Source organism: Schistocerca nitens, chromosome 2 (genome assembly GCF_023898315.1).
Source record: "Schistocerca nitens isolate TAMUIC-IGC-003100 chromosome 2, iqSchNite1.1, whole genome shotgun sequence".
Classification (NCBI taxonomy): Eukaryota; Metazoa; Arthropoda; class Insecta; order Orthoptera; family Acrididae; genus Schistocerca; species Schistocerca nitens.
This window is the reverse complement of record NC_064615.1, coordinates 104,533,688-104,556,686: the sequence shown is the minus strand read 5'-3', so window position 1 is coordinate 104,556,686 and position 22,999 is coordinate 104,533,688. Positions and strand designations below refer to the sequence as shown.

The following is a 22,999-nucleotide window of genomic DNA, read 5'->3' as shown; positions in this document are numbered from 1 at the left end:
CGACTATTGTTGCAGCTTCCTTTAACACGACAGCAGAGAGGGGTGCGTCGATGGTAGTGCGCCCTTTGACAGTACTGGACACAGGGGTGGCACCATGCCGTCTTTTTGAGACGTTTTGCGTACACCGACACGATGGACGTTTCCGCGTGTGGAGGCTCTGAGAAGAACGAACGTTGCCAGACTGCATTCGCCATCGCCGCATTTGCTCAAAACCTGGCTTGATGGTACCTGCGCCACCGGGTACACCACAGTATCACCTCTGGTTCGCATTGCCGGTAGTTTGGACAGTATCTAGAACGGGTAAGGCCAGTTGTTGCGTCCTATCTTTGTGGTCTCTGTGATATTTTAACAATATAACGCAAGACAGCATGTTGTGTGGCCTGCCTCGACTTTTCTCGATGTGGAGGGTGCTCTCGACCGTTGTTGTGGTCGGAACGTTCTCCAGATCTTTGATCCATTGAAAACATCTGGCCATAGGCTGCCGACATAGTGGCACGCCACCATTAGTTCAGCCAGAGCGATGGATGAATTACATAATGGAACTGAAGGCCAGAGTTGAAGCAGAAAAAGCTGACGTGCCAGAACGTGTGACCCAAGATCAGTCCGACTCAGTTCCAAGCCAGGTTATGGAGAGTGTTGCCGCCAGAGGTGACAGCTCTGAGCACTAAGTTCTGCGCCCTCTGTGCCATCCCCCCACCCCCACCCCCGGCCCTCGAATAACATATAAATTTAATCGTGTATTCTTCAAACTATGCCTTACACACGCTGCTAGTAAAATTTCGTTGTGTTCTGTCCTTCCGTTTTATGTTCAACAGTGTAAGTCATACATAAAAAAATGTGTAAATGTATAGGTCGTGAAGAAAGTAGAAAAAACCACAGAATATATTACACCTGTGGCTGGGCCACTGGTCTCTGTACTACCTAGATGGAGACTTCTAGTCTTGGAAAATACAGTCTCCATATGTCTGCATTGTCCACCATATTGCAGTTAGGCAAATAGCTGCAATCAGTTTGTACATGGCTATATTTTTGGTTATAAACATTATGTCATTGATTCGAACAGTATCACAAGCTGAGAACAATCATATTTTCACAGGATTCTAATAATTTTTAGATTACCTCCGAATAACCAGAATGATTCCTTCCTTCCCATGTAATAACAATGTTTCGCAATTACCCTTGTCGTTTCGCCCCTGCCAATGATAACAAATAATTATGACTAAAGCAAAGAAGGGTAAGCACAAAGGTGAAACGAGTATATAGAGGGTCTGTACGGGGCGATGTTCTTGAGGACAATATTATGGAAATGGAAGAGGAGGTATATGAAGATGAAACGGGAGATATGATACTGCGTGAAGAGTTTGCAGAGCACTGAAATACCTGAGTCGAAACAAGGCCCCGGGAGTAGACAACATTCCATTAAAACTACTGACAGCCTTGGGAGAGCCAGTCCTGACAAAACTCTACCATCTGGTGAGCAAGATGTATGAGACAGGCGAAATTCCCTCAGACTTCAAGAAGAATATAATAATTCCAATCCCAAAGAAAGCAGGTGTTGACAGATGTGAAAATTACCGAACTATCAGTTTAATAAGTCACAGATGAAAAATACTAACGCGAATTCTTTACAGACGAATGGAAAAACTGGTAGAAGCGGATCTCGGGGAAGATCAGTTTGGATTCCGTAGAAATGTTGGAACACGTGAGACAATACTGACCCTACGACTTATCTTCGAAAATAGATTAAGAAAATGCAAACCTACGTTTCTAGCATTTTTGGACTTAGAGAAAGCTTTTGACAATGTTGACTGGAATACTCTCTTTCAAATTCTGAAGGTGGCAGGGGTAAAATACAGGGAGCGAAAGGCTATTTACAATTTGTACAGAAAGCAGATGGCAGTTATAAGAGTCGAGGGGCATGAAAGGGAAGCAGTTGTTGGGAAGGGAGTGAGACAGGGTTGTAGCCTATCCCCGATGCTATTCAGTATGTATATTGAGCAAGCAGTAAAGGAAACAAAAGAAAATTTCTGAGTAGGTATTAAAATGCATGGAGAAGAAATAAAAACTTTGAGGTTCGCAGATGACATTGTAATTCTGTCAGAGACAGCAAAGGACTTGGAAGAGCAGTTGAACGGAATGGACAGTGTCTTGAAAGGAGGGTATAAGATGAACATCAACAAAAGCAAAACGAGGATAATGGAATGTGGTCGAATTAAGTCGGGTGATGCTGAGGGAATTAGATTAGGAAATGAGACACTTAAAGTAGTACAGAAGTTTTGTAATTTGGGGAGTGAAATAACTGATGATGGTCGAAGTAGAGAGGATATAAAATGTAGAGTGGCAATGGCAAGGAAAGCGTTTCTGAAGAAGAGAAATTTGTTAACATCGAGTATAGATTTAAGTGTCAGGATGTCGTTTCTGAAAGTATTTGTATGGAGTGTAGCCATGTATGGAAGTGAAACATGGACGATAAATAGTTTAGACAAGAAGAGAATAGAAGCTTTCGAAATGGGTGCTACAGAAGAATGCTGAAGATTAGATGGGTAGATCACATAACTAATGAGGAGGTATTGAATAGAATTGGGGAGAAGAGGAGTTTGTGGCACAACTTGACAAGAAGAAGGAATCGGTTGGTAGGACATGTTCTGAGGCATCAAGGGATCACCAATTAAGTACTGGATGGCAGCGTGGAGGGTAAAAATCGTAAAGGGAGACCAAGAGATGAACACACTAAGCAGATTCAGAAGGATGTAGGCTGCAGTAAGTACTGGTAGATGAAGCAGCTTGCACAGGATAGAGTAGCACGGAGAGCTGCATCAAACCAGTCTCAGGACTGAAGACCACAACAACAACAACAACAACAACAACAGTTTAAATTAAAACGGTGAAGGGGCATTTACTGTGAAAAACTGACAATCATTTACAGTACTATCTGAAAATACATTATCTGTCACCTAGTATACGTATCTCCATTATCAAAATAGGCTAAATGCCGTACCCAGATGGGCGAGTTCTCTTTCTGAGTTCAGTATCAGCAGTATCCTATCGAGAGAAATGCATTAGCACATTTACATTAAAGACTCGCTATGACAAATACCATGAAGACACACAGAGCATTTGGGTTCTGACCATAATAAATTATTTGGGAAACGATGACGATATAGTGCTGATAATGGCCTTTAATAACTATGTCTTCAGACTGTTCTGAGTTTTCTACTCGGCCTCATAGCTAACCGGTATCATCAGGTCAGAAGACTAACTAGCGTTCTCCTTTTTCTTGCGCCTTTGTCCCGCATCGACACAGAGCCTGGAACGTTATTAAGGGATAACGACAGGATTAAAGACGAAAATATTGCTCAGTACCAAGATTTTTCTCCGTACTGAAATTTTGTAGACTAATGGGGCTTGCTGCAATGAATAAAGCATAAACTGAAGTATTTTGTTATTGAAAATAATTAATATATTCACTGTGTGATTGGGAGTTTCCCGAGGCAGCTCTGAAAGGAGGTAGATCGACGGTTGTAGCTGTAACTCCGGTTGAGGTAATTTGAAACATGATAGTAACGTATCACCCTGATCCTTACAGACCTAACTTTAGTTCATCGTAGTGATTTGCAAAAAAAATGGTTTCGGGAAATTATAGGTATCTTAAAAAATGGCTATTTTTGAACCCTCTTTTTTGGCCTAAAAATACGAAATATTAACATAAAAGAAACGGCTACGATGAACTGAAGAGAATTCAATTTGCTTCAAGGGATATCAAAAAACATTGAAATCGAAAGAAAATTGTAGCGTCGGCGACAAATAACCATGCTGAAAAACATGGTTTTAAGAAAAGCGCGTTTAAAGTTTGACAAGTATTTATCATATAAAAATGGGACAAAGCTTGACACTTATGGGATATCATCGATGCCTGGTCCATAATAACTATCGCCCCGGCTTGTGAATGGCCGTTTTCTGCTACTCTGAAGTGATAAGCCCGTCGTTTTCGTCCTCAAAGCCCTTTTCCTCGCCGAGCGCGTCGCCGCTTGCTTCTCTATCTTCACAGAATCGGCGCATTTCATCGCCTATTTCGATTTGAAGGGCATGCCACGTGCATTAATGTAGTACTGCCTACATTGAATAGACATACGGCGAAATTTGAAGCAACGTTGATAATTTCGCCTCGGTTGGATGTTATATTTGGAGCATATCTCCAAATGAGACTATTGAAACTTTCGTTCACATTTAGAGTAAACGGCACAAACAACGCTCCAGATAATCAGGTTTACTCAGATCGGTATGAATAGGGGAGATGCCCTCGATAACGGTCTGTGGCAACCGGTGCTCTAACGCCCAGGCGTGCCGTGCACACTCGGCTTCAATAGAATCGTTAATTATTGAATTTCGCACATAATACTTTCGGTAATAATTCTTCAATGTATATACATTCGATTTCCGTAATAAAATAAATTTCGAGTTTTTTTCGACCGTCATCCTGTCGTTCCCCCTCAATGGATGTAGCATGATTAATTTAAGCGGTGGCCGATGCTCTTCTTGTCGCCACCCAATAATTCCCCGGGACAGCAAACGTTTACCGCAACTGTCTGTGTGTAGTGCTATTTATGTGAAAGTGAGAGAAAGTTCTCAGAATGTTTGGGAATCGTGTAACGGAGGCAGGTTTGTGTAGCAGCCCAGTACTAGCCTAGCGGTATGTAGGAGGAGACGGCCTAAGAACCACATCCACGTGGACTGTCACACCCGCCCTCGTCTTTAATCAGCCACGCGGATTCGATCCGGGACTGATGATGATGTTTGGTTTGTGGGGTGCTCAAATGCGCGGTCATCAGCATCCGTACAAAGTCCCAATTTTTACACAATCCAATTTTTTTCAAAATCCAATCTAGCCACTGTCACGAATGATGATGATGATGAGAACGATGAGGACAACACAAACACCCAGTCCCCGGTCAGAGAAAATCCCCAACCCGGCCGGGAATCGAACCCGAAGCCCCGTGATCCAGACGCAGCTTCGGGGCCGGTGCACCTCCCCCTCCTGTAGTTGGCGCTTTAACACGCACGGGTATCCGGACGGATAAAAGACTTCCTGGCCTTACGGCTGTATTAATACTTCGGTGACAGATCTGAATGGCTGTAGTTTTCTAATCCGCGAAGTGCACATGACATCTTACACAATGAACGATGAAAAGGCTTCAGAATAGCCGTGGTCAGATTTACCCTTGACTGATAGCCTGTACTTCTGAAGCACTTAAATGCTACGCAGAAATCGTGGTATTACCTCGATGTGACTTCGGCATTTCGTCGAATGAGGTCATGCGGCTGGAAAACATGTAATTCACTTTTGGGAGGGATGCGTCACAAATCCACGTCGACCAAATGATTTATTACACCTACGTTTTCCCTACTTCACTTCAGCCGATATCGTAATTAGATCTTTCAAGCAATATAAGAGCTGTGATCCATCAGGTTTTCTCGTCCTAGTGGATGGGTTACAAGGTTTAAGATGTTCAGCCGAGTTGTCATTCTTAGCAATGTGAGGACTATTTCTGTCAATCATCCTTGTTCAGATGTAACTACACTTCTCTTCTCATGTACTCTGTACCCACAATTTAACATTTTAATCCGTAAAACCTATTACCTACAGAAGAACTGAATAACTTGTATAAGCCGACCAGGTAAGAATATCAGTTTGGATTCAGAGAAATTTAGAAATATGGGAGGCTCTATCGACCCTACGACTTACTTTAGATGGAAGACTGAAGAAAGACAAACGAGGACTTGGAGCTTTTGCAAAATAAAAAAAAAATTTTACAGTTCTGATTGAAAGCTTTGAAGGTATCAGGAGTAAAATACAGAGAGCGAATGCACAAAACGCAGACAGCACTTATGAGAGTCAAAGAACACAACACGGAAGCAGCAACGAAGATTGATTCAGAGTTGAGAACTGTGCCCAATACTACTCAATTCGTGCATTGAGGAACCAGTAAAGGAAATTAAGGAGAGATTTGGAAAGGGGTAAAAGTTCAAAGAGTATAAATATAAACTCTGTGTTTTGCCAATGACATTGCGCGTGTGTCAGACAAGGCAAAGGGTTTGGAAGATTATTTGAACGGAATGCATAGTGCATTGAAAAGAGCTGATAAGATGAATAACAAGAAAAATAAAGCAAGGGTAATGGAAAGCCAACACATTAAATCAGGCGATGGAGGGGAGCGGGAGGGGGAAATATACTGGGAAATGGTACACTTAAAGTAGAAGAGGAGTTTCCTATTTGAGCAGCAAAATAATTGAATGTGTCACAAGCAAAGAAGGTATAAAATTCGGCCCATTAATAACAGTAAAAACTTTTCTGAAAAGATAAACACGTTAACATCCAACATAAGTGTTGCGAAGTATCTTCTGGAAGTACTTGTATGGAATGTAACCTTGTATCGAAGTGAAATGAAAACGAGCATAGAAACTTTTGCAATCTGGTATTACAGAAAAAAGCTGAACTTTAGACATTTAGTTAATAATGAGCTACTGAGTCGAGTCCGAAAGAAAAGATCTTTGTGACTTAATGTGACTTAAAGAGAAATATGTTGATAGGATCCGTCTTGAGTTATTAAGTTATAATTAATGTCGTATTAGACGGAAATGTGGGATTTAAGATGGCGAAATATGGGGAAGGAACTATCCGGTCATTCACCTTAAGCGATTTATGGAAATAATGGAAAAACTAAATCTGAATGTCCAAATGGGTTTTAACCACCATCCTCCCGAATACGTGTCTAGTGCCCTCTCAGAGTGCCATATCGCTCGGCTGTATTTTTGTCAGCGTAATGTTACCTGTGATGGTTACATTCCTGCGAAGTAGTTTCTAGTAACGAAGTCTTCTTTTCGTTGTGAAATTTCAACTCTTATACTTTTGTGTGAGTGAGAGAGAGTTACGGGGGAGAATGGATTCAAGTATTTGTGGCGATGATAGAGGAAATACATTACTAAGCCTCTAACTTTATTCACTGGTGCTGCCATCAAGGCAGAGACTCAGTTCGCCGCAGACAGTGCATCACGATATTGATGAACTGGTAGCTCACTTGCCATTAAAAGGGCAAGGATGAACCCTTGGTGGTTTCCGCTACCGTGTGAGTCATGCTTACTGTATATTTCTTATTCAGCATACACTGAAGAACCAAGGAGCACGCAGAAACGCCGCAACACGACGTGACATGGACTCGACTAATGTCTGAGGTAGTGCTGGAGGGAATTGACACCATGAACCCTGCAGGGCTGTCCATAAATCCGTAAGAGTACGAGGGGTCGGCGATCTCTTCTGAACAGCATGTTGCAAGGCATTCCAGATATGCTTAATCATGTTGATGCCTGGGGAGTTTGGTGGCCAGCGGAAGTGTTCAAACTCAGAGGAGTGTTCCTGGACCCACTCTGTAGCAATTCTGGACGTGTAGGGTGTCGCATTGTCGTGCTATAATTGCCAAAGTCCGTCGGAGTGCCAATGGACACGAATGGATGCAGGTGATCATACAGGATGCTTACGTATGAGTCTCCTTTAAGAGTCGTATTAGACGTATCAGGGGTCCCATATCATTCCAACTGCACACACCCCACTCCATTACTGAGCCTCTATCAGCTTGAACAGTCCCCTGCTGACATGCTGGGTCCACGGACTCATGAGGTTGTCTCCATACCCGTACAGGTCCATTCACTCGATACAATTTGCAAAAACGCTCGTCCGACCAGGCAACATGTTTTCAATCATCAACAGTCCAATTACGGAGTTGACGGGCCCAGGTGAGGCGTAAAGCTTTGTGTCGTGCGGTCATCAAGGGTACACGAGTGGACCTTCGGCTCCGAAAGCCCATGTCGATGATGTTTCGTTGATGATTCGCACGCTGACACTTGTTGACGGTCCAGCACTGAAATCTGCAGCAATCTGCGCAAGGGTTGCACTTCTGTCACATCGAACCATCCTCTTCAGTCGCCGTTGGTTCTGTACTTGCAGAATCCTTTTTACGGCCACAGTGATGCCGGAGTTCTGATGTTTTACCGGATATGCACGGTACATTCGTGAAATGGTTCAAATGGCTCTGAGCACTATGGGACGTAACTGCTGAGCTCATCAGTCCCCTAGAACTTAAAACTACTTAAACCTAACTAACCTAAGGACATCACACACATCCATGCCCGAGGCAGCATTCGAACCTGCGACCGTAGCGGTCACGCGGTTCCAGACTGTAGTGCCTAGGCCAGCCCGGCCGGCCCATTCGTGAAATGATCACACGGGAAATCCCCACTTCATCGCTATATGGGAGATGCTGTGTTCCATCGCTCGTGCGCCGACTGCAACACCACCTTCAAACTTACGTAACTGTTGATAACCTTCCATTGTAAGAGCAGTAACCGACCTAACACCTGCACCAGACAGACACTTGCCGATCGCAGCACCGTATAATGCTGCCTGTTTAAATATCTCTGCATTTCAATACGCATGCCTATACTAGTTTGCCGGCCGAAGTGGCCGTGCGGTTCTAGGCGCTGCAGTCTGGAACCGCGAGACCGCTACGGTCGCAGGTTCGAATCCTGCCTCGGGCATGGATGTGTGTGATGTCCTTAGGTTAGTTAGGTTTAACTAGTTCTAAGTTCTAGGGGACTAATGACCTCAGCAGTTGAGTCCCATAGTGCTCAGAGCCATTTGAACCATTTGAACCTATATTAGTTTCTTTGGCACTTCAGTGTATACCGCTGAATGAAATTGTTGCACGGTAATTCAGCGACCAGAATTCAGTACATTTTCCAGTTATCCACATGGCCGGTGCACATTCGTTAAAGATTAAATATATTTATTTCAGTCTGTTTTCCTGAATGGTGAAGGACTTATCACGCCAGTTATTAACTGTGACTGGGATATCTTTTCCTTCAGTTATTACTTGTTATATTACATCCCTGATGTAGATGCATATACGATCGTTGTTGCCTCTTTTGAAGCTTTTCCTTCTTTGTCTCATTTAGTATATTGCTGAGTTTCTGTCACGAAAATCACAGGAGGAAGTTAAACAATAAATATTACTGTAATCGTGCGAAGCAAATTTCTTGTATTGTTTGCGATTGCTTTATTAATCCGTTTTATAAGGCAGACTTAATGTTTGTGCAGAGATGCAGCAACTAATTGAAAGTTATAGCTGATTATTTATTTCAATAAGGGTTGCGATTTAAAAAAAAAGGTGATTATACGTTTCGGCCGTTATTGATTATCTTCAGGAGCCAAGCTGTCCTTCTATTTCATAAAAATAGACAGTAGTTTAATGCATTTGTATATGTACATACGTTTTAAACTATTTTTAGATTTCACATTTTCTGAGTGGTTTCTTTAACCGTTCTTGTTAACCTTCATGAAAAAACGTGCCTCAATGTAATATACACTAGCGAAAGGTAGCTTCATGTGCATACCCCTCTCAGTTCTTCCCCAACTTTCCATCTACACTCTACTGAGATGCCAGGTACCTTTCTGAACGTTTATCACAGGTATTTTAGTAAGCGGCACCTATATATGGCGATGATATTGACACGTTACACTATAACAAAGCTGAAAAGATATGGTTAACTGATCTAAGTAAATGATTCGAACGTTGTATACATTTAATCTAACAGCAGGACAGCTTGTCCCTCTCCATTTTTTGTATAAGGGGCAATCAAAAAGTGTCCGTTCGAACGCCGTAAATCCGCAATCGGTATGCCAATCAGGCAAAATCGCCATGAGCGTTGAGGCAATCATCCCACCGATGCACCAGGTTGAAAATACCCCTTTAGTAAAACATTGTGTCCTGCTGCGTGCGTAAGTCCGTAACTGCCTGCTGCACAACCTCGTCCAATAGAAATCGTCGACCCTTGAAGTACTTTTTCAAGGGACCGAAGGCATGGTAGCCATATGGGGAGAAATCACGACTATGGGGTAGGTGCTGGAGTGCCTCCCACTTGCGATTAGCACATCATTACACAACGGTGTTTTTCGGCAGACGTGCTGCCCCACGCACATTCTTCATTCTCTGGTGGATGTCTACCGGTGTTGTCCTACGGCAACCAAGAAAAGAATAACAGCACGTTCATCCTCTTTGGACATATTTGATAATAACGTCGCCATAGTGCACGGTTCCTCATGTATCAAACGCACGGCGGAAATACGAATACCACACTAATCCCTTGCCTTCGTGTCGGTACTTATGCAACCCGCATCGCAGTCGCGATACGTCACATATACCTTGCAACAACGCCCTTAAACGGAAAATTTTTGATCGCCTCTTATAGATTTAAAGACAGCCGATAATGGTTGAAAATACTAATCGCCTGTATTATATCTCAGTTATGACTTAAACATACAATCAGCTTTAATAACGGGTGCATGAAAAAGAATCATCAGATTTTTAAAAAAAAAATCATAACTATTATGTTATTTGAAACATATGCTTGAACAAGGTACTGTTGGTAATAGCAAACTCTCGAGTTTTATATGGTTTCCGCTAGGTTGCAGCAGTGTGTGCCCACTTAGGTCTAGTAAAAACGGTATCGAAACAGAAACAGTTTTGTGTTCTATGTTCTGCGCAGTGCGACTCAGTAATAACTGTTCAGCGTGACTTTCGTACTAGCTATGGAGTGGATCATCCTACAGCACAGAGCATTAGACGATGGCACGAATAATTCCGAGAAATAGGTTGTTTGTGTAAAGGCAAATCGCCGGGCCGTTCCCGAGTGTCCGACACAGGCGTCGACCGCATCCGCCGTAGTTTCACAAGGAGTCCGCAGAAATCCTTTCGCCGTGCAGCTCGACAGCTCAACATGCCCTCGATGTCCGTCTGGCTTGCGTCGACGTTTACATTTGAAACCACACAAAATTCAGCTACTGCACATTCTTCGTGAAGGTGACAAACACAACGTGTGGAGTTCTGTAATTTCGTTCTTGGCAAAGTAGAGGATGATAGTTTTCTTCCACGCTTAGTGTTTAGTGACGAGGCAACATTCCATTTAAATAAAAAGGTGACTATCATAATGTGGGAATATGGAGTTCGGAACAACCACATGAAGTTGTACAAAATGTGAGGGACTCTCCAAAATTTAATGTGTTTTGTGCAGTTTCATGAGAAAAGGTATACGATCCATTTTTCTTTGCCAAGAACACTGTTACAGCAAGCGCATATCCCGATATGCTTGAGAATTTCTTTTAACACAGTTGGAGACTGATTGGAACGACTTCAATTAAAGAATGGGGCACTTCCACACTGGCATCTGGAAGTGCGGGAATTTTTAAATCAAAGGATTACTGAACGATGAACCGGTCGCACTGGACCAAATCATTCAGCTTTACATTACTGGCCTCCAAGGTCACCGGACCTGACGGTAGGTGATTGTTTCTTGTGGTTTTCTTTTTAAAAAGACTCTGTTTATGCGCCTGCGTTACCAACAACAATGAATTAACTGAGACATTTTATAACAGCAGCTGTGGAAGCTGTAACTCAAAACATGCTCGCTGCAGCGTGGGAACAATTTCAATACCGCATTGACATGTGTCGTATATCTCAAAGGGGGCATATTGAACACCTATTAAAAGGTATAAAATAACTTTTTGAGTTTCCTATTCATCAAAAAACAAGATTCTTTGTATATGTTTATTAGTTTCGAAAATATAGACGTGCCAAATCGGATGATTCTTTTTGATACACCCTGTATTTTTCTGATTTTATGTTTTGAGTCTGTGTTATATTCCATATTGCTTTTACCCTACTTACTAATAGTCATTTCAAGTTTATTTTTGAATTGTGGCGTTTCAAAAAAGGTTTGCAAGAAAACTCATTTTGAGGGGACAGCAAAGCTGATCAGACGCTGCGGCTGTATAACACCAGCTCGCACTCTTTCTTTCCCAGGCAGCTTGGCGTACCAAATCGCCCAGTGCCCCGTGTCCGTCATCGGTGGCATCGGCTATGGCATCGCTTGGGGCTTCCTCGCCAAGTACATCCCCGAGAAGGCCGACGTGAGTATGCAAAGGAGATTTACTTCCATATGATGTTGAATGATACTGGATTTTTCAATTATCCTTTTCTTAATGTACTTACTGCTGTCGCACCCCAAAAAAAAAAACCAGCGTTGTAAGAATTAGCAACAGCACAAAAGCACATAAGTTCACGGTCTTACTGCATTAAGCAGGTAGCATGTCCAACAGGATCGGTCGCATTCTGCAGAAACACGGAATGAAGTGCCTTTCTTCGTCCACCATCTTAGATTAGGGCCTTTTTTTAGGGTCCGTAGACTATGAACTTGGTTTTGTGACATATCACACATTGGTCAGACCATTAGGACCGCGAAAGACCGTATAATGAGGATAAGAGCCACACACAACAACCGAGCAAATCTGTTATTGTAGACCATTGCCCTGGTACCGGTCTTCCTGTGTTATATAACATGGCAATTCTGGCACGCACTCCCAGATTTTAGGATATTATTATTAAGAAAGTAGTTGACATTAAATTAGCAGGTGACCTTATACATACATATAAATGGAGGTAAGTGCTCAAACTCTGCTTGGAATCCTGCAACCCCCCCCCCCCCCCTGTCAGTCGGCAGAGATCAGAGATACAGCGTTAGTGTTCCTGCGTCACCCATTGGTAATTAATATTCACTATTGATAACTTCTGACGTTAGTCATCTCTGGTTGTGTGGTGACGCGTTGTCTTTCGGCATATGCCTTTCAAGGTCAGCGCAGCCCCGCCTATAGAGGATTTAAATTTCATTTCACATCGCTATCTCGGCGCAGTTTTCCCTTGAAAGCGACTGAACGGCCACCTCTCACATCAGCGGCGGCTGAGGACTTAATAAGTCATTTGAACATTTTATATTCCGGGAGAAGATAAGGTTCCACATTAGCAAAAGGCTTTCTTTGAGTTCCATTCATTCTCCGAGGGAAGTACACTTTCAGACTCTTTATTGCTCTTCTAGCTGCTTCCCCAACTCAATGACCTCATAAGGAGTTCGTAATTTTCGCTCTTAGTCCTCAAATGGTTTATAAGACTCTTTCTGTCTCAAGGAATTTCCATTTACAGAGTGATTCTTACTAAGGTTTAAAAACTTCCAAAGTGAGGTAGGTGACGCTCAGACAAGTAATGTAATGAAAGACACATGGCGTCACGGATGTCGGGAAATCCCCAAACGTGGATGAGAAATGTGGAACATGTGACGTCAGTAGAAGACGTAGCTCGCCGCCCGTGCAGCAATTGATTCTATCGGTCTGTCACCACCGATCATTCCAACTCTAGTCAAATAGTCTGTGTTCTGACCCACGTGCACGAGTTTTGTACGTGGGCTCAAGATTCAAATCTTGCGTCCAGCAGGTGTTAGTCAATTATGTGTTTAAATTTCCTTTACTTTACGGCTATGGTCACAAAGTTTTTGTCAACAGATTACCGGTTTCCGTCTATAATGACCATCTTCAGAACTGTTTTATAAAAACAATGTCCTAATGTACTACAGCAATAGTAGCATCGTCATATGTCAAAAGCAAAATCAGCACCAGCATCGTCAAATACATATAAATAACAGCACATGCTAGAGTCATCTTGTCAGCAGCACTACTGTTCAAAACAAACTGCCGTACAGTAGCCACAAGATGTTTACAATGTGTTAACATTGAGGTAAGATTTATTATTTTACCTATCGGTCTCGCGGTTTGTCGTAGTTTATTGCAAAGTACAGTACAACAGAAACCTACAGTACTGAGTCACAGGTAAATGAGTATAAGCTTCCAAATTGCTTTCAGTAAATGACCTACGTTTTCTTTACCAAATAATGTCTGTAAAAAAAGGAGAAACAAAAGGAAAGAAACACAAAATACGAATAATTTTCCTTTGCTACACCTATGGCTATAATTTTATAACTTCTACTTATCCCTATGAACATTGGACCTTGCCGTTGGTGGGGAGGCTTGCGTGCCTCAGCGATACAGATGGCCGTACCGTAGGTGCAACCACAACGGAGGGATATCTGTTGAGAGGCCAGACAAACGTGTGGTTCCCGAAGAGGGGCAGCAGCCTTTTCAGTAGTTGCAGGGGCAACAGTCTGAATGATTGACTGATCTGGCCTTGTAACACTAACCAAAACGGCCTTGCTGTGCTGGTACTGCGAACGGCTGAAAGTAAGGGGAAACTACGGCCGTAATTTTTCCCGAGGGCATGCAGTTTTACTGTATGGTTAAATGATGATGGCGTCCTCTTGGGTAAAATATACCGGAGGTAAAGTAGTCCCCCATTCGGATCTCCGGGCGGGGACTACTCAAGGGGATGTCATTATCAGGACAAAGAGAACTGGCGTTCTACGGATCGGAGCGTGGAATGTCAGATCCCTTAATCGGGCAGGTAGATTAGAAAATTTAAAAAGGGAAATGGATAGGTTAAAGTTAGATATAGTGGGAATTAGTGAAGTTCGGTGGCAGGAGGAACAAGACTTCTGGTCAGGTGACTACAGAGTTATAAACACAAAATCAAATAGGGGTAATGCAGGAGTAGGTTTAATAATGAATAGGAAAATAGGAATGCGGGTAAGCTACTACAAACAGCATAGTGAACGCATTATTGTGGCCAAGATAGACACGAAGCCCACGCCTACTACAGTAGTACAAGTTTATATGCCAACTAGCTCTGCAGATGATGAAGAAATTGAAGAAATGTATGATGAAATAAGAGAAATTATTCAGATAGTGAAGAGTGACGAAAATTTAATAGTCATGGGTGACTGGAATTCGGTAGTAGGAAAAGGGAGAGAAGGAAACGTAGGAGGTGAATATGGATTGGGGCTAAGAAATGAAAGAGGAAGCCGCCTGGTAGAATTTTGCACAGAGCATAACCTAATCATAGCTAACACTTGGTTCAAGAATCATAAAAGAAGGTTGTATACATGGAAGAAGCCTGGAGATACTGACAGTTTCAGATAGGTTATCTAATGGTAAGACAGAGATTTAGGAACCAGGTTTTAAATTGTAAGACATTTCCACGGGCAGATGTGGATTCTGACCACAATATATTGGTTATGAACTACAGATTGAAACTGAAGAAACAGCAAAAAGGTGGGAATTTAAGGAGATGGGACCTGGATGAACTGAAAGAACCAGAGGTTGTACAGAGTTTCAGGGAGAGCATAAGGGAACAATTGACAGGAATGGAGGAAAGAAATACGGTAGAAGAAGAATGGGTAGCTTTGAGGGATGAAGTAGTGAAGGCAGCAGAGGATCAAGTAGGTAAAAAGACGAGGGCTAGTAGAAATCCTTGGGTAACAGAAGATATACTGAATTTAAATGATGAAAGGAGAAAATATAAAAATGCAGTAAATGAAGCAGGCAAAAAGGAATACAAACGTCTCAAAAATGAAATCGACAGGAAGTGCAAAATGGCTAAGCAGGGATGGCTAGAGGACAAATGTAAGGATTTAGAGGCTTATCTCACTAGGGGTAAGATAGATACTGCCTACAGGAAAATTAAAGAGACCTTTGGAGATAAGAGAACCACTTGCATGAACATCAAGAGCTCAGATGGAAACCCAGTTCTAAGCAAAGAAGGGAAAGCAGAAAGGTGGAAGGAGTATATAGAAGGTCTATACAAGGGCGATGTACTTGAGGACAATATTATGGAAATGGAACAGGATGTAGATGAAGATGAAATGGGAGATACGATACTGCGTGAAGAGTTTGACAGAGCACTGAAAGATCTGAGTCGAAACACGGCCCCCGGAGTGGACAACATTCCATTTGAACTACTGACGGCCTTGCGAGAGCCAGTCCTGACAAAACTCTACCATCTGGTGAGCAAGATGTATGAAACAGGCGAAATACCCTCAGACTTCAAGAAGAATATAATAATTCCATTCCCAAAGATAGCAGGTGTTGACAGATGTGAAAATTACCGAACTATCAGTTTAATAAGTCACAGCTGCAAAATACTAACGCGAATTCTTTACAGAAGAATGGAAAAACTAGTAGAAGCTGACCTCGGGGAAGATCAGTTTGGATTCCGTAGAAATGTTGGAATACGTGAGGCAATACTGACCATACGACTCATCTTAGAAGCTAGATTAAGGAAGGGCAAACCTACGTTTCTGACATTTGTAGACTTAGAGAAAGCTTTTGACAATGTTGACTGGAATACTCTCTTTCAAATTCTGAAGGTGGCAGGGGTAAAATACAGGGAGCGAAAGGCTATTTACAATTTGTACAGAAACCAGATGGCAGTTATAAGAGTCGAGGGACATGAAAGGGAAGCAGTGGTTGGGAAGGGAATGAGACAGGGCTGTAGCCTATCCCCAATGTTATTCAATCTGTATATTGAGCACGCAGTAGAGGAAACAAAAGAAAAATTCGGAGTAGGTATTAAGATCCATGGAGAAGAAATAAAAACTTTGAGGTTCGCCGATGACATTGTAATTGTATCAGAGACAGCAAACGACTTGGAAGAGCAGTTGAACGGAATGGATAGTGTCTTGAAAAGAGGATATAAGATGAACATCAACAAAAGCAAAACGAGGATAATGGAATGTAGTCGAATTAAGTCGGGTGATGCTGAGGGAATTAGATTAGGAAATGAGACACTTAAAGTAGTAAAGGAGTTTTGCTATTTGGGGAGCAAAATAACTGATGATGGTCGAAGTAGAGAGGATATAAAATGTAGACTGGCAATGGCAAGGAAATCGTTTCTGAAGAAGAGAAATTTGTTAACATCGAGTATAGATTTAAGTGTCAGGAAGTCGTTTCTGAAAGTATTTGTATGGAGTGTAGCCATGTATGGAAGTGAAACATGGACGATAAATAGTTTAGACAAGAAGAGAATAGAAGCTTTTGAAATGTGGTGCTACAGAAGAATGCTGAAGATTAGATGGGTAGATCACATAACTAATGAGGATTGGGGAGAAGAGAAGTTTGTGGCACAACTTGACTAGAAGAAGGGATCGGTTGGTAGGACATGTTCTGAGGCATGAAGGGATCACCAATTTAGTATTGGAGGGCAGCGTGGAGGGTAAAAATCGTAGAGGGAGACCAAGAGATGAATACCCTAAGCAGATTCAGAGGGATGTATGTTGCGGTAGGTACTGGGAGATGAAGCAGCTTGTACAGGATAGAGTAGCATGGAGAGCTGCATCAAACCAGTCTCAGGACTGAAGACCACAACAACAACAACAACTTTTAATTGATTTTGAAAAGCTAAAACTTCAGTAGTTTTGTTTTCATTACGTACGGATATGAAACGTGTACGGCAGGCAATTGAGACAAGAAGAAAGTAGAATCTTTTGAACCGTGTTGTTGCAGAAGAAAGCTAATGATTAGTTGATTAGATCGAACAATCAACGAAGAGATCTGAATCGAAATCTGTCGCACGACTTGACTAAAAGAAGGGATCGGTTGATAGGACACATCCTGGGGCGACAAGGAATAATTAAATTGATAATGAAGAGAAGTACTAAAGTACCAGGTAGTTATAATTAAATTGCAGCTATTCACAGAGATCCAGTGTGAGCTGTGTTTATCGTATGGCAGCGAAACAAAGTAGGTATTCTAATGCGTTATTGCGGAACCGATTTACACTGGAAGTAATTAGTTCCGATTTTGGTCACCAGGTGCATACCTGGCACTGTATAGTGTCTCGTCGACGTCTCCGATGCTCATAGTGAATAAATTTTGTAAGCGGTGGTTAGTACTAAAATCAACATTATGCAATTTCACATGTTTGACATTTTCTGCCGACGCCCGGTTCCTAATCCATTACATATGGAAACATATCTATACATGGCCCGATTTGCAACTGGTAGCCAAGATTGGAATTAACCTCTTTTCAGCATAAATCAGTTCCACGTTAACGCTTTGGAACATCAACCAAGTTTCTCTTCCATACGATATTTGCAGCCTACACTGTGCCTCAGTGCGTAGCTGCACTTTAATTATAACCACGTGGTATGACGAGTAAAAAATGTAGAGAAACAACAAGGGCTGACTACAGAAAGCAGACTCAGATGGCTGTAGGTTGCAGTACACAGACCACAACAACAAGTAGCGTACATTATCTGAAGCTTACTATTATTGAATTTTCAGCATCATCTGCAACTAGCAGCCTCTTCCAGGCAGATTACTTGCGTATATTCAATTCCAGAAGCCAACAACGCCTCACAGAATACACGGCCATAGAGTATAAAGAAACGAAACGCAACTGAAATTCGAAAAACTGTTCACGAAGGCACCAAATTTAATATTTGTTCCCGACGGAATTTAACTGATGTAAATTTTATTAAAGTTAAAATGTAAGTCATATCACATTTTATAACGATTATTTACAGATGAGCGATGCAACATATTTCATATAATTATCTTTGAATGAGCGATGCCTAATTTAATATCTGTGAAAATGAGAGCGTTTTTAATGTCTAAAACCTACTTACCTTTCCAACAAAGCTATTAGCTGAACCACTGCTTGAAATGCTGTTGCAGTACTCCAGTTGGGAACGGTATTATTAAAGTTGAAGAAGACAGGTGACCGAAGTGTAATAGGACAACTCCATTTCATGTAAAGTTAAGAACCAGAAAAACTGAACAAATTATAACTAAAACTGGGACTACGATAAACAGAGGAGAAGTAACGGTCAGCTATGAGTTAAAAAAATCAAGATTGCAATGTAAATCTCTCACAGCGCTATCTGAACTTTCCCACGATGTCCATTTCCTTTCGGAGGAGATTAAATACATCAGATCTTTGGGATATTGGTTGTAGGAGTATAAGATAATCTTAGCTGATTGATGCGTGTGGCGTTAAGTCTCTGTATGAGCTACGATCGCCTCGTGTCATTGCAGGCTTATCATTTGCACTCTTACTAAGAACTGCGTTGAACCAGAAATGGTCGTTAGTATAAACGAGCACCTTTCACTACATTATATCTCTAGATTACCGGAGGAAAAAATGACACGAATTCCTGACGTGCAATCAGATATTCGTCTGACATCGATAAAAACTGAATTATCTGAAATTCCTTAATAATAATTGTTTTGACTCTCATTAAATCTGTACTTACGTGTAACGTGTATAAATCATTGTGAGATGAAAGGACAATCAATTTGTGATGCTGTATTCTTTTATTAAACTTGATATTTCTATCGTCTTATAGGTACGTTAGCGCTCTACCAAAGCGAGGGTTTGGTAGTTTTGGTACAGTACATAAATGATGTAAATCGTCGGGTTACCGGTGGTGTAGGTAGCACTGGTAGGGAAAGAAATATAAACGAATGTGTCAGAGAGCATCTGAGAGCCGACGACTTCTTTTTATTTCTTTATTTTGTTTCGCACGTAACTACAACCGCACATCGCTCAGTATAAGTCCTTCGTGTATTTTATATCCTTACAAAACATAATTTCCATTTTATAAGTAACAAAAATTACTTAATCGCGTAACTTCTGCGGCTTTACGAAACCAAAACAATTACTTTCAAAGCAAGTGTGGTTTACGTGCACAAACATAAAGAAATCTATTTAATTATTATTGTTATTTTGTATTCAATAGTACGTTCTTCGTCGTGATCAGAGGCAAGGGTTTTCTGTTGTCATTTATAAGTGCGAAAGGTGTTTATGAGGAACAGAAATATGTTTCATATAACACAATGAAGTATTAAAGCAATGTTTTATATGATTTTGTTTTGCGGTTTTTTAAATATTACTTTTGGTTTCGAGCAAAGTGCCTAGAGTGGCATCCGGTTCTGATCGTGGGGATGAAATAACTTTTCCTCATCCCTATTTATCTCATAGGGTATTATAAGGCACCAGATACTTTTACTAATAGGCCTAGCTAGTTTTACTAATGAGGAATCTGGATTAGCCATTAAGCCATCAGATATTTCAACTGTGTTATAGTTAATAATCAGTACTATCACTCCACGATTAGTATAGTCATCATCACAGGAAAAACTCGTTGTCGAATAGCTTTGCCTTTGAGTTATCTGTGAGTCCTGAACTGACTTGCAGTCCAATGCCAGAGACACTATAGTGATGTCAGACGGTCCCAAGTGCAGCAGCTTTTATGCTTCGCCTCAGAATTCCTTTTCTTGTCTGCGCTGTCTCTTATCAATCGCTGTTCGTCGGCTGTGATTAGCAGAGCCTAAGAGCTGTTAAATATATGAAAAGGGAGGCAGGATGTCGCGAATGTAAACTGGTAATCTGAGTGAGCAGTTCTACCCTAACGAGACTGATAGTAACTGACAGCCACAATGTCTGCTCTGCAGGTAAACGGGAAGGAGAGAGGAGGTTGCGGGTACCCAACGATACTGTTCTATAGACACACTTACTCTTGCGCTCATACATACATATATAAGTAATGAAAGAACATCAACACATACGAACAGTTCAGGACATGTAATGAAAATATTCTGCGTGGATGGTCACTATGGATTAACATTTTTAATATTGATAAAGGAAAACATAGAAATCTAATCCCGTTGTTTCGTAAATATCTTCTCCGCCTGTGTCCCATAAAATTGGCTGCATTGTCAGACAGTAGTACGTGCGGCTTTCCCACATGCGGAATACACTCCTGGAAATTGAAATAAGAACACCGTGAATTCATTGTCCCAGGAAGGGGAAACTTTATTGACACATTCCTGGGGTCAGATACATCACATGATCACACTGACAGAACCACAGGCACATAGACACAGGCAACAGAGCATGCACAATGTCGGCACTAGTACAGTGTATATCCACCTTTCGCAGCAATGCAGGCTGCTATTCTCCCATGGAGACGATGGTAGAGATGCTGGATGCAGTCCTGTGGAACGGCTTGCCATGCCATTTCCACCTGGCGCCTCAGTTGGACCAGCGTTCGTGCTGGACGTGCAGACCGCGTGAGACGACGCTTCATCCAGTCCCAAACATGCTCAATGGGGGACAGATCCGGAGATCTTGCTGGCCAGGGTAGTTGACTTACACCTTCTAGAGCACGTTGGGTGGCACGGGATACATGTGGACGTGCATTGTCCTGTTGGAACAGCAAGTTCCCTTGCCGGTCTAGGAATGGTAGAACGATGGGTTCGATGACGGTTTGGATGTACCGTGCACTATTCAGTGTCCCCTCGACGATCACCAGTGGTGTACGGCCAGTGTAGGAGATCGCTCCCCACACCATGATGCCGGGTGTTGGCCCTGTGTACCTCGGTCGTATGCAGTCCTGATTGTGGCGCTCACCTGCACGGCGCCAAACACGCATACGACCATCATTGGCACCAAGGCAGAAGCGACTCTCATCGCTGAAGACGACACGTCTCCATTCGTCCCTCCATTCACGCCTGTCGCGACACCACTGGAGGCGGGCTGCATGATGTTGGGGCGTGAGCGGAAGACGGCCTAACGGTGTGCGGGACCGTAGCCCAGCTTCATGGAGACGGTTGCGAATGGTCCTCGCCGATACCCCAGGAGCAACAGTGTCTCTAATTTGCTGGGAAGTGGCGGTGCGGTCCCCTACGGCACTGCGTAGGATCCTACGGTCTTGGCGTGCATCCGTGCGTCGCTGCGGTCCGGTCCCAGGTCGACGGGCACGTGCACCTTCCGCCGACCACTGGCGACAACATCGATGTACTGTGGAGACCTCACGCCCCACGTGTTGAGCAATTCGGCGGTACGTCCACCTGGCCTCCCGCATGCCCACTATACGCCCTCGCTCAAAGTCCGTCAACTGCACATACGGTTCACGTCCACGCTGTCGCGGCATGCTACCAGTCTTAAAGACTGCGATGGAGGTCCGTATGCCACGGCAAACTGGCTGACACTGACGGCGGCGGTGCACAAATGCTGCGCAGCTAGCGCCATTCGACGGCCAACACCGCGGTTCCTGGTGTGTCCGCTGTGCCGTGCGTGTGATCATTGCTTGTACAGCCCTCTCGCAGTGTCCGGAGCAAGTATGGTGGGTCTGACACACCGGTGTCAATGTGTTCTTTTTTCCATTTCCAGGAGTGTATAATCCTTCGTGAGTCTGTGGATGATGGACTGAGCAGTACATGCCTCGATTGGATATAATTTTACATATTTAATGAATAGATCGTAGAATCCAACAATCTACTTGACATTTCCTCTAGCACGCGGCAGCGGTCCCATTACATCCACGCTCATAACACGTAGTGATTCTACAGTAGTAACTGGATGTAACATTCCTCCGGCGCCGTGATTCGAAGGTTGTGCCTTCTGACAGATTTGACACTTCTTCATCGTGCTTTGCACAATTCTTTTTAGATGGGAAACAGGTTTACATTTTCCAGTCTTTTCTGAGCATCTATACACTCCACAGTGTCCCCAAACTACGTGTGCATATCGTATTAATTTCTGAACATAGTCTTGTGGAATTCAAACACACCAATTGTTTGATGAATAATGTCTCTTGTGAAATAAGACATTATCATGCAATTGATACAGCTCATTTATCCTTGGTGAATTTTCAGCCTGAACCTTCTGAATGACATGATTCCAACGAGGATCTGTTCGTTGTAGTTGTACCATGTTCCTGCACGTTCTAAGATACGCTCTTCGATTTTCCACATCCTTCATTAGCAAGACTTTCCGTTGTTTGGTCTTCTATTTCCACAGCTTCCGATAGTCTCGTTAGGGCATCTGCAATAACATTATCTCTGCCATGGACATACGTAATTTCAAAACGGTATTCTTGTAGAATAAGGGTCCATCTAGCTAATTGATGACGTAAAAGCTTGCAAATATTCAGAAAACTTAGTGCCTGGTGATCACAATTTACTCTAGGATATCCTCCAGCTAGATAGTAATGAAATTTTCTAAATGCCCATGTAACTGCCAATGCTTCCAGTTCTCTAGCTGTATAAGCTCGTTCACAGTTAGTGAGCGTTCGACTTGCAAAAGACATGGCAAAAAAAGTACGTACACCATCAACTAACTGGATCTTACGTAGACAGGCTCCTAAATCACAGGACAAGGCATCTGTCGTC

At 42.5% G+C, this 22,999-nt stretch overlaps 1 protein-coding gene across 1 annotated transcript in view; it reads left to right on the top strand.

Annotated features, from left to right (window-relative positions):
• Window positions 1-22,999, top strand: part of LOC126234859 (sodium/hydrogen exchanger 9B2-like) — a 178,182-nt gene that overhangs the window by 92,843 nt on the left and 62,340 nt on the right. The window contains exon 7 of the mRNA XM_049943600.1: window positions 11,910-12,016. Within this exon, the coding sequence (XP_049799557.1) occupies window positions 11,910-12,016 (107 nt within the window). The remainder of the gene's footprint in view (window positions 1-11,909; window positions 12,017-22,999) is intronic.